This window comes from Gouania willdenowi, chromosome 22, assembly GCF_900634775.1.
Source record: "Gouania willdenowi chromosome 22, fGouWil2.1, whole genome shotgun sequence".
Lineage (NCBI taxonomy): Eukaryota > Metazoa > Chordata > Actinopteri > Blenniiformes > Gobiesocidae > Gouania > Gouania willdenowi.
This window is the reverse complement of record NC_041065.1, coordinates 28,620,588-28,637,236: the sequence shown is the minus strand read 5'-3', so window position 1 is coordinate 28,637,236 and position 16,649 is coordinate 28,620,588. Positions and strand designations below refer to the sequence as shown.

General features: G+C 37.3%; 1 protein-coding gene across 1 annotated transcript in view; it reads right to left on the bottom strand.

Moving 5' to 3' along the window:
• Positions 1–4,597: 4,597 nt before the first annotated feature.
• The window catches only part of cmpk2 (cytidine monophosphate (UMP-CMP) kinase 2, mitochondrial), a 12,584-nt gene continuing 532 nt past the window's right edge, over positions 4,598–16,649 (bottom strand). Inside the window, exons 2-6 of the mRNA XM_028438325.1 lie at positions 14,211–14,677; positions 10,589–10,706; positions 9,314–9,515; positions 8,143–8,376; positions 4,598–4,912 (exon numbers count right to left, since the gene is read on the bottom strand). Coding sequence (XP_028294126.1) covers positions 4,792–4,912; positions 8,143–8,376; positions 9,314–9,515; positions 10,589–10,706; positions 14,211–14,677 — 1,142 coding nt within the window. The 3' untranslated portion in view covers positions 4,598–4,791. The remainder of the gene's footprint in view (positions 4,913–8,142; positions 8,377–9,313; positions 9,516–10,588; positions 10,707–14,210; positions 14,678–16,649) is intronic.

The window sequence follows — 16,649 nt, the reverse complement described above, 5'->3', positions numbered from 1 at the left end:
GGGTGCCCATACACATTTGGACCTACTGTATGGTTTTTAATAGGGAAATACATTTCTCAAAGCTTTTAAGGTGTGATTGATTTTGGTACCGTAACTGCTAGTATTTTACAAAGAATAGATTTGGTGCTTGGTGGAGGTTTGCGTTCTCAGGCAGTGCTTCATTACAGTTTTTTGCAAAATAAAAGCGATGTTTCTAAAATTTCAGCAAAGTATAAATGAACGTGTTTCCATTAAAGGTTGTTGTGTGCAGGAGCCTCGTAACTCTTGTGAAATATCATCTGGCGAGACTTCACTGCAAGCAGAACCTTAAAACACTTCCTAATTTTCCCAAGTACTTTGTGTCCACACGTACCGCTCCATGTTTCCTGAGAGAGAAGTGGTCATGTGACCAGGTGCAGGACACGAAAAAGTGTTTCTATTGAGCTTTTGGGATATTTTTCAATATCAAAATATCTGAAAAACCTCCTCATGAAAGCGGCAAAAAAAAATTTTTTAATTTAGGTGTTTCCATAACCAGTTTTTATTGCGAGTTTTTGAAATTGGGTGCATTTCTGAGTGTAACTGAAACGCAGCTTGTGAGTGCTCTTGTTCCTTTATAAAAATGCTTCAATAAATCTGGTTTGGTCCATTTCATATCAAACAGGGTTAAATGTTGCCCCTGGGATAAATATTAGTCAGAAATAGTGTTTTTAAATGTATATGTTAAGGTTTCATTTATTCAGACAACTTTAGTTCAGGAAATTTGCTTTGATTTCCTGACATCTTTCAGCTGTCAACTGCTAGTCTTCTTCAGAGGCGTCTGCTGTTTGCATTCATGTGTCCTTTTTCAGAAGATCAAAGCAAATTTCCTGAAAAGACAAAATTAACTTGCTGGAATTGTTTTTAAATGTAATTTTAGTTATAGTTTTTATTTGAATCTCATGGGCCGAATTGGATGCTTTAGTGGGCCCGATTTGGCCCCGCGTGCCTCGAGTTTGCCACACGTTAGTTATACATGTATCTTATAGTTTTGTTTAATAACATGTGGCCTTGGCAATAGTCGTAAACTTTTTTTTTACTCAACTATTAGTTATTTTTTCTTATATTAGAAGCAGACATTTTGAGTGTGAATGTGTGACTTGTTTCTAATACGATCTAATACAGTTTGGCCATTAAACAAAAACAACAAAAAATGTGCTAATGACTCCAAATGTAAAAACAGTATGACAAATGGGATGAGAGTCATTTCATTGCATGTGTAATGCACTGTGATTCTGGGCCGTTAATGTCATTTTACATTCATGTTGAGGGGCAGTAATGGCATGATATCACCACTCACTTTGTGTTGCCAGAAATATTAGCAGCTTAACAACATGACGGCTGGGAAATAAAGAGAGGAAGAAAAAAAAAAAGAAAACACATGGAAATTCTCAACGCTTTCTACATTTTTCTGTTTATATTCATTCAAAATTCCACTCTGGTATGTGCTAGATTCATTTTTATTGCAGCTGAGAGCTCGTGAACTCAATAAGTGGAATTCAGATACTTTGTGTAGGCATCCATACTCCATAAACATAATGACACCTCTGTTTAGTTTATGGGACTGCTGGAAATAGCAAAGATTTGCATCCACAGCACCTCTCCACTCAGTAAAACATTGGATTGCCATAACCCGTAGTAGGAGTAATCTCTGCACTTATGTGGGGGTGCATGTGGAATGACATTGATATACAGCGCTTCATTAATTGCCATATGAATAGGGTCTGCATTGGTTGGCGCTCTGCTGATGCATCACAGTAAAAGAGATGGGTCACTCTGTCTTCTGCAGCCCGCAGCTTTGCCAAGCTCATAATTACTAAAACCTCCAATTAATCATCCCATCACAAAGGCCAAATATACACTTCCTCCCCACATAAATGACATACAGTATATGCTCTTAGTAAATGTGTGCATGTCTTTGTATGTTCATGCACACACAATGCATACATGTGCTCCCCAATAGTGCACGTGCTGCAGGATCTCAGTGCACTAATGGATGCACTTTGTTCAAAGATTCTATCAGTTTTGAGTGAATGTTGACTGTTTAAAAAAATGAATATGATTTTTAATTTCAAATTGTTGAAAGATCTCTCAATTTTTCCAAAATCTTGCAATTTTCCTTGTTATTCCACAAAATTGGCCACAAAATAAAGAAAATTTGAAGTGTAGATCCTGCTGGTTCTGATATATGTCACTTATTGCTATAGATGTTGAAAGTTCTTTACATATTTTACACATCATTGATACATAGAAGTGAAAACTAAGGCACTAAAACAGAAATGATTGTGTAAATTACAGACTAATTCCCTCCAAATACAGAAATTCAACAACACTCCACAATATTTGCGGGGCTCACAGTTTAACCATGCTTATATCACATGGTGGCAGTCATTTTGAATCTGAAATTTTTGAAAGAACTCTCAATTTTTGGTCATAATCAAGGAAATTGATTTTGTGTAGATCCTTCAGGGACTGATATTTGTCACTTATTGCTAGGATGTTGTTCGTGCTTCACATATTTTACACATCATTGATACATGGAAGTCCAAACTAAGGCACAATAATGTATAATTTGCTCATTTCCCAGTCTATAATCTGCAGCTGACATTAGATTAAACATGTCTGTATTTGGCCCCTGAACTAAAATTAGTTTGACACCCTTTATACTGTAGTCTCTCAATCCTATCTTTGGTATATCATGGAATAGACTTGCTCAGATGGGGTGTAAGTGGCACACTAGTGGAGTGAAACATATATACAGTAAATGGCTGATGGTAAAAACTTGGCTCTCTTGGCTTCATTTCCAAGTGAGTCACTCATTTTCTACTAGTGTTGAATTCAAGAACTCTATCTGATACCAAGACTCGCTCGAGACCAGAATGCACCAAGACCAAGACCATAAAAATCTATTTTACAAACCACAAGGTTGAACAGTTAAAGATCATCCATCCATCCATCCATTTTCATACCCGCTTATTCCCGTTTAACAGGGTCGCGGGGGTCTGCCGGTGCCAATTTCCGGCTCTCATAGGGCGCTTGGCGGGGGTACACCCTGGACAGGGCGCCAGTCCATCACAGGGCACAGTTAAAGATCAATCTCTCTATAATCTAAGTTTTCTTTTAAATACAGACAAAAACAAGGTGTCTGCAACTCTTTCAAAGCCCAACATTCAAAAATCTCAACTCTTGACAAAGTTGGTGAACTAAATTCTTCCAAGAAATTCAAATAAATCCTTGTGTGATGTTTATTTGTCAGGTGAATGAGGCCTAAAGTAAGTGTTCAGTAATATTTCTGACTAGAAATAAGATGATCTGATGTTCCAGTCTGACTCATAAAGCACTGGAAAAGATTTCCAATCAGTGAGCCAACGCTAATGTTTCACGTTACAACATGAATTAATCAACAACAGTTCCAAGTGCTTCTCCATATTATCATATTAATAAAGTTGAAGAAAAGCAGATCATTGCTGGTCTCTCTTGACGGAAAATCCCGAGTCTGGCCAGACCGAGACAAGACTAAGACCTTCAAAATGTGATCTAGAGTATTACAACACCACTTTCTACACTTCCTCTGAGTTTCTCTTACATTCCAAAAACCTTTAAGTGAGGTCAACTGGAGCCTCCACATTGGCTTCAGGCTGAGCCAGAGCAGAATCGTGATTGTCTGGCTCTGATGTCAGCTAAGGTAAACCCTAGCACCCCGTATGACCCTGGAGAACAGAGTTTCTGTCTTTGAAACCCATTGAACCTTAAAAAGAAGCCGCCACTCAAACAGTTTAATAATCTCATTTATTCCATGAATCATAGTAAATATATATTTCAACATCAGAAGCTTTCTAAATCAAAACCAAACAGTGTGTCTTGGGAACATAAAGTAGGCACCCGTTGGATTCCAAAAACTTGGAATAACCACAAAAATGATTATTGTCAACTAAATTAAGCATTAAAGTGAGGAATTCCCATAACAACCCACTGAAAAAAAACAGCTCTGTGACCCATAAATTGAAAATCTGCTTTCAAGGGAAAATAGGTTATTAAAGATAGATTAAATAATATCTTGTAAGGAACCTTGTCTCTTAAATTAGTGACCTGCCATTCACTAAACAGTCAGCTCTAAGCTCTCTGGTGGTTTTATTGATCAGTTTTGCCAAGAAAAATGAGTCCAGGACAGGACTTTCAGTCAACCCTGAAACAAAAGACAAGACATGTGTCGTCTAAAGGCAGGAAATTATTATCAGTAGAAATGTTGCAGTTTGTAGTGTATACACCATTTAGTTATTTAGTTGTTTTTGTGGGCTTGAGTGGGATCTAACTGACATCTAACCAACATATATATCGGTACACTCTTTTTCTTCTTTTTTTTTTTATTTCTGTTTTTTTTTTTTATTTATTTATTTATTTTTTCTTTTGGTGTTTTTAAATTTTTTCCTCTTTTGTTTCTTTTTTCTTCTGTTTTTTTCTTATTCTGTTTTTTTTCCTACTGTTTTTTTTTCCTTCTTTTTTCTTTTTCCTCATCTTCATTCTTTCTCTTCAGTTTTTTTTTTTTTTTTTCTTTTTCTTCTGTTTTTTTTCTTTTTCAAAAATGTTCTTTCTGTGTTTCTGTGTTTCTGTGTGTACATTAATGTGTGTTTTCCAGTTGCAGCAAGTGGTTCAGCCCCTGGTCAAGCCCACCTCCAAACCATCACATTCTTAACACATTAGTGACACCCAGTGGTGACAGAAGGCATTACATCCACTTGATGCTTCGTTGCCATCAGAACAGATAGAAAATGTTTACAAGTGGCATTTGGCCCTAATTAAAAGCAGCACTTGTTGGAGCACTTTGTCGGCGGAAGGACTCGCATCCACTGTGACACAAGCTGGGCCGCTGATTCTCCGATAAGCCTCCTCCACTCTGCACACACAGAGAGAAAACACCCATTCATTGCAATGAGTGGCTTTAAAGCAAAACTGATTGCAGTATAGTTTAAAAAAAAACAAAAAAAACAAACATGTAACAACCAGAGTGAAGCTATTTCCTGAAACCAAAGAGTTGTGAAAATAATTGGTCCAAAGTGTCCAAATCATCACAGGTGAAAGTAACAGATTAAAAGTACTCACGTTACTGCAATTGAGTTGCTTTTGTGGGTACTTGTACTCCTTTGAGTATATTTCTAAATCAGTCATTTTAGTTGTACTTAAGTTCATTTTAAAAGAAGTAATGCATTATATTTCTACACCCAAACTACTTTACTACTATGGACATTGAGAAACAGCTCCTCAACAGCATTGAATGCTGGTTATTTTCTCAGTTTTACAGTTGATAAATTTAGCTTTACTTGGAGCATAAGAATTGTGTTATTTTGAATTAAAGGTCCCATGTCATGCTATTTTTCACCCATCTCCATTTGTTCTAAGAACAACAAAAACATAGTATTTGAGGTTTATTTTCCCAAACTTGCCTGTTTTCCAGAGTTTTAGCCTCTGAAAAGTCACTTTCCGACCAGTTCTACACAAACAGGCTGATTTGTGGCCTACTTGAGTGGGCATGTCTATAGACGGGACACCGACTTCTACCTCCCCGCACGGTGATGTAGGGCCAGAGGACGGCCCACCCTCCTACCACCCACTCCGTAGCCGAGCTCATGCTGCTTTATAAACACGAGACAGAGCGTGGGAGCGGGGCATTCGCCGGTACATACATAGACTGTAGAAAATACATACATAGCACTGCGCGAAGGACGCTGAAATGCTCATCTTTGTGGGCGTGTCTGTTTACATGTCAATCACGGCAGAGAGTTTCCTGGAGGCATGGCTTCTCCAGCTCAGTGATGCGTCAAATTCGTTATCAAAGTGGGAACACGTCATCAAATTGGAGCGAGGTGTTCGCCCCTGCAGTAAGAAAGGAGCAAATCACCCTGTAACTAACTATTGAGGAAATCAATGAAAAAAACACTTTGGGTATGTGTATGAAGCCCTAATAGCACTTTATGATGTTTCAAGCACAGAAGAGACCATTTAGCTGAACACGGGCCCTTTAAATTAATTAGTATTATTTTATTTAAAAAAGAATTGTATATTTTGACAAACCTTTTATTTTATACAGATGCCTTTGTGAAAAATAAATTTAGTTCCAATTGTGCAAGATTGTGTTTATACATGAGATGTTTACTGTATGCAAGAGAACGTGGCAAGATTTATTACCAAAAATAAATGTGGGGGGAGGGGGGCTGGATTGAAAGTAACTAGTAACTTTTACTTTGACTATTATTTTATTGAGCTACTTTTTATTTATACTTGAGTATTTTACAGTATGTATGACTTACTTGTACTTGTACTTGAGTACAATTTTAATCAAGTAAGCGTACTTCTACTTAGTAGGATATATCAGTACTCTTTACACCTCTGAGGCATACACAGAGTTTGAGGTGGACAGGGGGAGCTTTGCCCCCCCAGTGGTCAAACGTTTTCATAAACTGTTACTTTTTGTGAATATTTTCTTATTTCTGTTGTGACACTTTGAACATAATCTGTATGTTCTTAGACGTTCCCTAGTGGTCAAAGGTTTTCATGACAGTTTTCCCAAAGTCCTTCGAAAAACATTTTGCTTAATATGATGTACATAATATACAAATATTCTAAGTGCCATAAAACACAGTGACTGTACACAATATATATGAATTCATTTGTTGTTATTTTAGGAATACAAGTAATTTTTTGGCGCTTGAGTCATGTGATGATCGTCTTCCTTTCAAGGCTACAGTGGAGCCTACATCTCTCTGTGATGTAGGCTCCGCTGTAGCAGATACTCAATAAAAAATTGATATAAGAAGGTTTTTAGTTGAGATTTCAGTGAAATGGTTCCAAAGTTTTGAGACTTTAGGTTGGTTCTTCTGTTGCACAATTCTTCTTCACAATGTAAATGGTGAAGCAACACTGCTCCCAGCAGTTCATGTTATGGTACTGCAGCAAAAATGAAGCAGATAGCGGCCATGGGGTTGGAAGTAACTAGTAACTTTTACTTTGAATACTATATATTTGAGCTACATTTTACTTATACTTGAGTATTTTATGTATGACTTACTTGAGTAGGATATATCAGTATTCTTTACACCTCTGCTACTTTCTCACCTCAGCAACTAAACGTGTGTCCGTCTCATGTGGAAAGGCCATTATGTCAGGATTGGAGGATGAATGAAAGCAACCATCGACCTGTCTGAGTAGCGTCTAACTGGAGCGGCAGTGCCTGTGAGTTTTGACCAGCTTAATGGAGCCCAGCAGCTCAGCAACTAATCACCTGCTCTTTCTCATCAGCTGCTTCTCCCACCGGACAGTAATTGATTGTTAAGTGTTTGATGGATCAGAGCGAGTCGGCAGCTGACCGGCCAGTGGAAGTGTGTGAGGGTTCACACTGTATCCTCATATGTCTTAACGCTCAACTATCCATTTTCTACCATTTCTGTCATGGTCCATCAGGGCAGCCTGTAACACTATATTAACGAGAGAAACTGCATTTTCAGAGGAAAATACAGGTGAGAATGCTGTACTCTGCAATAGCCATACAAAGCACAGACCTTTAATAATATAATATAAAATAATTTCTATAAAAGCAAGGAATCTCTGTCTGTGTGTGTGTTCTTCAAATAACTCTGTGGATCAAGATCAGACTGAGCTGAGAGTTTCAACATGGCTGCTGCTTGCCCCACCCCCACGTCCTACCTCCTGAGTCAATGGACTTAGTGATAATGTCATCAGTCCTGACTCTACAGTTATGATGTCATCAGTCCTACCTCCACCGGATTTGTTTGGGCGCCCCACCCCCACGCCCCACCTCCTGAATCGACAGACTTGGTGATGATGTCATCAGTTTTTTATTTTTTTTATTTTAACCTTTATTTAATCAGGAAAGTGTCATTGAGATTAATAATCTCTTTTTCAAGAGAGTCCTGGAAGCAATTAGGTCTAGGGGACTTGCTCAAGGTCCCACAGTGATGGCCCACAGTGGATTTGAACCTGCAACCCTCCGGTTACAAGCCCACTTCCGTAACCACTAGGCTTTTTCATGCAATTTTTTTCTCCTATCTTTCCCACCCAAACAGCCAAATGTGGCAGATTGCTGAATAACAATTACAACTACTTCCTTACCTGAGTCTGAAAAGCTGGTTGTGATCCAACTCTTGCTCCTCATTAGTCTTTCCTTGACCTCTGTTCCTCAGCCTCCTCTTCCTCTCCTCTGGGTCCAGGCTGAGTAAAATAACAAGACTGGGCTGGGGTAGATCACGGGGCCAAACGTACAGCTCTGAGCCCACCTCAGGAAGGTTGCACGTTGGACCACTCACTGCAGTGGCGATAGCATAAGCTGCTGTGCTGTGCCAGAACCTGAAAACAGGAAACGAATGACAGGTCGGTGAATTGTATCACATTAATACAGTGACCACGGACCCCCACCCCCACTGTACCTGGCTGAACATGTCTCATGTGGAGACAGGGCCATCTATAAGAGGGAATAAAGATGAGAACTTTTTGGATCCCATCCATAAAGTCAGCAAAATGATGGTCCATTGTTCTATGAATCTGTGATAACCACATTTATTTATCTGAATAATATCCACTCTTATCCAGGAAGTTTATTATTATTTGTGCCATAGTATATAGTTATCTTAAAGATGGAAATATATGTTTTATTCAGAAATAAAACAGGTTAAAAGTGACCAAAAATGGTGTAAAAGGTGGTGAAATGGGATTTTACAAACCACAGAAATTGGTTACAGTTGCAAATTAGAGTGGCCAAAAAACAGCCAGAAAGAGTAGTAAAAAGGGTTCAAAGTGTCAATATTGGCTGAAAAATGGCAGTTTAGGTTAATGTAATTTTAAAAGTAAGAACATGGGCATGACAAATCATGAATGTGGTTAACTTGACAAAAATATGGTGAATGGAGGTAAAAAGTAACAATACTAGGTCAAGATATGCAACATTTGGTGGGAAAAGTAGTGGAAAGGGTTTATAAGTGCTTAAAATGTCTTGAAAGTGTAAAAAATGTGCAGAAAAGGGTTTGTGGCAGAGATGGGAGTAATGTAGCAAAAATACATTAAAAGGAGCAAAATGTCAAGAAAAAGTGATGAAAACTGGTTGAAATATGGCAAGTTTAGTGTAGTTGCAGAAAAATGGTCAAAATAATCAAGAATCGGCTCAAATTGCTCAAAAAAAGTTTCTTGAAGGCATCTGGTAAAACCCTCCCAGTGTCTCACGACCTGAAGGTCTAAATGGTCGAGATACTTCCCGACGACATTTAATTTGAGATACAGCCATGTTTACCTGTCAACAATGACGGGGGCCTTCATGGCCTCCTGCTGTATTTGTTCTGCTGTGATGTAGTTCCCCAAAGCATAGAAGGCCCTACGGATGAGGGGGGGCTCCTGATCAAAGCGGGCTCTCCACTGGGACAGGCAGTGGGGAGGGGACCGTAGAAGTGTGGCGCCCAGGGTGTCCCTGAGGGACTCGGTCAGAGTGGTTTTACCTGTGAAGGCACAGACGTTCACACTTTGTAATTCCTTCAATCAAACACATCTAAAACTCTTCTTTTCAAGAAGCGCTGATTTTCCATGATCGTCGACAACGGACGAAAAAAAACGTAATTTACTTTCTAAAATGGAAAGGGCAATATTTTTAAATTATTTTTTTTATTTTTAAACAAAATGAAGCGTAAATTGTAATATGACACTGAATATAGCCTTGCATGTATGTTTTGGTAAAATATCACACATTTACAAGCAATTTTTCCCCGTAAACCGGTGGTCAGAGAGATGAAAATGTCAATTCTTGCGCAAAATATGACGTTATGATGAAGTTAACTTCCTGAAATTGAAAAAGCTATATGATACGCACAAAATTTTCATATTAGTTGTATTTATTTATTCACTTTTAAACGAACTCAAGCTGAAATTGAAACATGATGAGGACTATACACTTTCATCAGTGTTTTTCAACCTTGGGGTCACCTGAAATCTCTAGTAATCAATATAAAAAATAACTTATTAAAATTGTTTTTGTAATATTTTTCAAATTAAAACACAACACATACTCAAACAACTGTATTCTAAACTTCCAGTGTCCCAATATATAAACCTATTTCAATAAAAAGCAGTATAAAGAAAAGAGGAAATAAATAAATAATAGAAATACAGTATGGAAATATCTGAGCTGGCACATTTTGTCACTTTGTGCACAAATCTTGGCTACTCTGTATTTGTTACACGGTATAACAAAAAAAAATATTATAAAAAAAGTCATTGGGGTCGCCAGAAATTTGTGATATCAATAGGGTCATGATCCAAAAAGGGATGGAAACCATTGGATTAGGGAAAGAGAAACATAATTCTTGTAAACAGCTCAGTATATTAAATAAGGAAACTATTGCATCAACATTTACAACGTGATGCAACTCCTCTGAGGTCATGACACTTGATATTCCAATAAGTGAAACTCCTGTGCGTATAATGACTTTAGCAGCAAACCACCATCCGTTAAGTTAGCATCCGATCTATGCATCAAAGCTAGCATGCATTTATTTAGCAGGAAAAGTGCATTAACCTGTGGCATCCAGGCCCTCTATGACAATAACAGGGAAGTCTGTTTTATCTCTGCTCTTCACTTTGTGCCTGTGAAGCAGCTCCAGCACAGACGAGGCCTCTGGGATGATGTCACCACACTGCACAACAACACAAAGCAAAAAAGTCACAAATAACCCACATAGCCTGGCAGATATGTAGCAATATTGGGCTAAGATGTTCATTTCTGGAAGAAAACATGAACATTTGTATTTTTGTTTTTTTTTTTTTAATGGGATCCACACTGGCAAACAAACAGTTCCCACTCAAAATCAAGAAATCCAAGATGGCCGCCATCCATATTGGCAATTTGGATATTTTGTCATAACATTGGTTCTATTTGACAAAGAAACATGATCTCAGTGGCGAATTATAGATTTTCAGGGTCAAGGAATTCAATAATACATCTAAAAATACCATAAATGAATGGTTCTATTAGCCATAAAAACTTTATGATTGTGACAAAATGTAGGTTTTTGGGGGACAAGGACATGGAAAGAGTGAAATTGTGATTTCTTTACGACCATAACTGTGAATTACAGATAAGTGTGTCAAATAAAATCAGTGGTTCTCAACCTTTCCCCCCCAGAATAAAGGTATAATTTAAAAAGTAGGAACAATAAGTGTAAACTGGCAAACAATAGGCATGACAAAAGGTTAATGTGTTTAAATTGGCAAAAAAAAAAGGCATTAAATACGGTGAAAAGAGGTAAAAAATTGTGCTCAGAGCAAGATCCAAGATGGCCACCATCCATATTGCCAATTTGGATATTTTTTCATAACCAAATTTGGTTCTATTTGACATAGAAACATGATCTCAGTGAAAAATTATAGATTTTCAGGGTCAAAGAATTAAATAATATATCTTAAAATACCATAAATTGTGCTCGGCGCAAGATCCAAGATGGGGGACATGGAAAGAGTGAAATTGTGATTTCTTTACAGCCATAACTGTGAAAACAGGCAACGAACGACGGATAGGTGAATTACGGATAACTGTCACATAAAATCAGTGGTTCTCAAACATTTCCTCCCCAAAAAAAGGTGTACTTTAAAAAGTAGGAAAAATAAGTAGAAACTGGCAAACAATGGGCATGACAAATGATGAATATGGTTACACTGGCAAAAATAAGCATTAAATATGGTCAAAAGATGTTAAAATTGCGCTCAAAAGCAAGATCCAAGATGGCCGCCATCTGTATTGCGAATTTCAATCTAAAATGACCTTGGTTCCGTTAGTCGTAGAAACATGATCACTTTGGCAAATTGTAGGTTTTTGGGGACAAGGATTGTCATAACATAACTTAAAATACTGTAATTTGCCTCCAGAGCTAGATATAAAATGGCCACCACAACACTTTACACATGGAAAGGGTGAAATTACGATTTCTTTGCAGCCACAGCTGTGTACAACAAAGATTCCTTTTGAAACGTGAATGATTTGATTTAAATCCCCATCAAAACATGAATTAATATCTATTCTCATTTATTTCTCAGGATGATGATCCATTGTGTTCCTGGTGTGTGCATGCATAAGCATTAGCAGCATTGCCAACATGTACAATGACTAAACACAAACTTTTGATGTAGATATCTGATTAATGTTAAAATGAACGTAACAAATGTTTCAGTTCTTTGGCCATAATGGATTCCTTGATTTTGAGTGGGAATCGTTGGTTTGCCAGCGTGGATCCCATTAAAAATTGATTCAGCAAACTAAAAAAAACCTGTACAACTGTTAATGATTTCTTCCAATAGTAAACATCTTTTTGACATATCTGCCAGACTCAGATTGTTCCCTGGGCAACAAAGATACATATTAGGATAAAGGATTAGTTTATATCAACTGCAATGTTTTTCTCCTCCACATGAGGGAGACATTTCCATCACCTTACAAATGAGGTTATAGAGTATTTCATTTGTGATAAGCAATATAACTAAACATAACTAAAAGCACAATACATTGAGCTATAAATATGAAAACTCATTTTTAATTTCAATGGTAATAAACACCTATAAATATTATATGATACCTTGTTATGATTCTTTTAAAACACAAGTATGTTAAAAACAAGACATAAGATAGTTGTTCACTATTAAATAATGTTTATCGACCTAGCAAAATTAACTAGGATTAAACAATTTATGCTACAAAAATGCAGTATTACCTCTGGTATACCAACAGAAAATGGATCATTGTTCCAGTCACAAAATAACACAATAAGTAGAGCTGCAACGATTCCTCCAATATCTCAATAAACTAAAAATGGTCGATGAATCTTCTATTCCTCAAAGCCTTGTATATTTAAAAAAATTGAAAAAAAAAACAGAAATCACATGTATTTAGTATTTATTTTACCCAGTTTTTTTTATAATTACCTATTTGTTGTTAATTTTTGTTGTCTTTTTCTATTTCACACATATGTGATAACTACATTTAAAATTGCTAGGTAATATTTTCTGTTTTATATTTAAAATTGTGCTTTAATTAAGCAACAGTATATTTTATCCAATAACTAAATGAATCAATGGAATAATTGATAGAATGCGTGATTATTTTAATATTTGATAGCTGCAGTCCTAATTATGACGCTGATTACATAATCTTCATTTGTGTGAGTATAATTAAATTAACCCCCCGAGGTTAATAGAGTACTCATCTATTAGATTACAATAAATCTATTATTACTTATTAATCTAAAAAATGTGTATTTTAAATTCCATAAATATATAAATATGACAGTTGTTTACCCTCTTCATTGAAGTTTAAAAAAGTTCCAAACTATGAATGATGACCCAAAATGGCAACACTACTATCTATCTATTAAGGACAAAAATGGATATGCTGGTGCTAAATATGTATTTATTCCGGATAATGTATTGAATTACATCAAACAAAAGAACCTGTTGGTTTGTCTAACTTTTAAAAGTTAAAACTTTGACTTTATGTACTTTTTTTCATTTTAGTCTGTTAAATTCTGTAAATGTGGCACAAAATCTCAGTAAATTAAATTAAATTCTGCACTTGGCATGCACTTATGGCTCGGGCTGGGGAATATATCGACCAAAAGTGGCTTGTTTTGTGCAGCTGTTTGTTAATAAATGTGCCTGTGTGTAACTTTGCATCTTCAAATTTAACCTAGAACTGTTTGTGATTGTCTGACTTCAGTTGAATTAATAAATATTGAGATTTATATCATTTATCGGCATTTTGAGAAAAAATATCGAGATATGAGCTTTGGTCCATATCACCCAACCCTACTTGTGGTATTATTATTTTATTTTTGAGACATATAATGTGATGTAACATGAATTTTTAAAATATTATTGATAATATCGGTATTGTGAACCCCACCTCTATACATTCAAGTATAATAACTATTAATAATACTATATAGTTGTCCATATGTATATATCCATATTTTATCCTTTATCATTATTATTATTATTATTATTATAGTGTTTCTGGTTTGTTTTTCTTCTTCGCACCAACCACCAAGTTAAGTTCCTTGTATTGTTTTTAAACTGTACTTGGCAAATAAAACTTTTCTGATTCTGATTCTTAAATAAATGTGTGATAATATACAAACAAAAGGCTGACGTACCTTTTTTAAAACATCCGAAGCTTCCTCCACGCAGTAGAAAACATCCGAGTTGATGATGTTGAGGGTGGATGGGTGGTATGTGGGCTCTTCTATGGACACCACGTTGTATTCCTTCTCCTCACTGGACCACAGATGCTGCGTCCACCCCTGGGAATCCTCAGCTGGGCTATAGGAGCACACTAACACCGGGTCGTGCTGGGCGTAGTCCCTCAGGAGCTTCTCAGTGAGGGACCCTCTCTCTGAACTGTCCTTTACCAGGTACCCGCTGATCACGGAGCCCTGGACGTTTGGCAGGAAGGAACACATGGGGGACACGTTGCACTCTGTGGGCAGGTCCCTCAGCAGTTTGTCTCTGAGCTGTGAGTGAAACCTGGCCCTTTGGATTCTGTCCATGGAGCTGACCAGCAGAGAGTAGAACCTGTGGCTTTTTTGGTCCACTGCAGAGAACACACTGGGAACTCCATCTCCTGTGGAAAACCCAGTTTAAAACTAGTTAACATTTTAACTAATCCAGTGGTTCTCCACCTTTTCAGCTCTCAACCCCCAAAATAAAGGTTCCAGAGACCGGGGACCCCCACTGGACCTGAAGGTGGTTGAACACAGACATGAACATTGAAGAACAGTCGTGTGGAAACAGGGCCATCTATAAGGTGGAATAAATAGGAGAGCTTATTGGGGCCCATCCATAAAGTCAGCCTATGAATCTGTGATAACCACATTTACTTTATTGATCTGAATAATATCCACTGATAGACAGGAAGTTTAATAAAATGGGTTAAAAGTGACCAAAAGCGTTGGAAAAGGTGGTGAAATGGGATTTTAAAAACCACAGAAATGGCCAAAAACTGACAGAAAAAGACATAAAAAAGTTTCAAAGTGTCCATATTGGAAGAATTAGTATGGACAATTAGTTTTAAACTGGCAAATAATGGGCATGAAAAATTGTGAATGTGGTTAAATTGGCAAACTAAGCATGAAATATGGTGAAAAGAGGTTAAAAGTGACAATACTGGGTCAACATATGTGACAACAGGTGGGAAAAGTGGTGGAAAGAGTTTACGAGTGCCAAAAATGTCTTGAAAGTGGAAAAAAATGTGCAGAAAAGGCATTGAAATTTGAAGTGGCAGAAATGGGAGTAATGTAGCAAAAAAGCATAGCATCCAAAGGATTTAGAAAGTAAGACAACTAGCCCAACTCTGAGTCCGAGTGAAATGGTCCCAAACTTTTGAGACCTTAGGTTGGTTCTTCTTTTGTTGCTCAATTCTTCTTAACACTGTAAATAGCATTGGGCGTGCACTGTAGCTGTTTTTACTCAACGTTCTTGAAGCCAAAATACAGTGCTTACTAGTTTCCACTGGAAATGTGTCTGCTGCGTTAAGGCTCCGATCTGGTTTTGCTCCGCTGTCCGCCGTCCGGCAATACCCACCGGTTGCATTTTGAGTGCTTCCACGGCTACCGGTTGACGTCACGAGACCGAGGAGTTCTCGCAATATTTACATAATCGCACAAGAACACAGTTTAAGGAAGTGTTATAAATGCAACAACAAACAGATAAACAGGTCAGTGTTCCTAACGAAGGAGTACAAGAGCAGCCCTGGAAACATGCCCCGCCCCTTTAGCGCACTGCCCTGATGACTTAGGCAGCCCAGCTACGCCAAGAACTTATGTAATTTTCCCACTGGAAATTTTACCAACGTCTTGTTCAGATGATCAGATCATAGAGGTTAATACTAGTAGCTCAAAAAAGACAAAAACACAAAACGGAAAAGTTTAATGGCGTCTTGGCTTTCCTTCACGACGTAACTGCTTATGCTATTCACAAAGAGAGCTACGCAAGATCCGAGGCTGTCAATCATTGTCATACTTCACAGAAAAATTAGCACTTGAACACAATGTAGGGCGATAATAACTAATGATCACAGCAGTGTTTAGGTTTGGAAAAAAATCATGTCACGAGAATTTTAACTTTACAGTTTCATCCACATCCCATCTGTTATTATTGAGGAGGAGGGGTTTATGACCTATGCTGCAGCCAGTCAGCAGGGGGAGCTCTAAAAAAAATTCATTTCCCGTGAGAGCGTTGTCCATTCTTATATCCAGTTTATGGAAAATAGCGAAGCGACACTGCACCCAGCAGGTCATATATGGTACTGCCCTGATTTTATCATGAATTTACAACATTAAACGACACATCGACGCAACATTATCACATATGTTACTAATAATTTTTGCATTATTGTATATGTTACACACAAAGTGGTTGGCGCGACTCTCAAGACGGTCTATATATTTAATTCTATTTTTTTCCTCTTCTTTTTTGCCCCCCTTGGCAAGAATCTCAAACTTTGCCGAAGATTGTACTTGAGTACAATTTCAATCAAATAACAGTACTTCTACATGCGTAAGACATATCAATACTCTTTAAACCTCTGAGGTGTA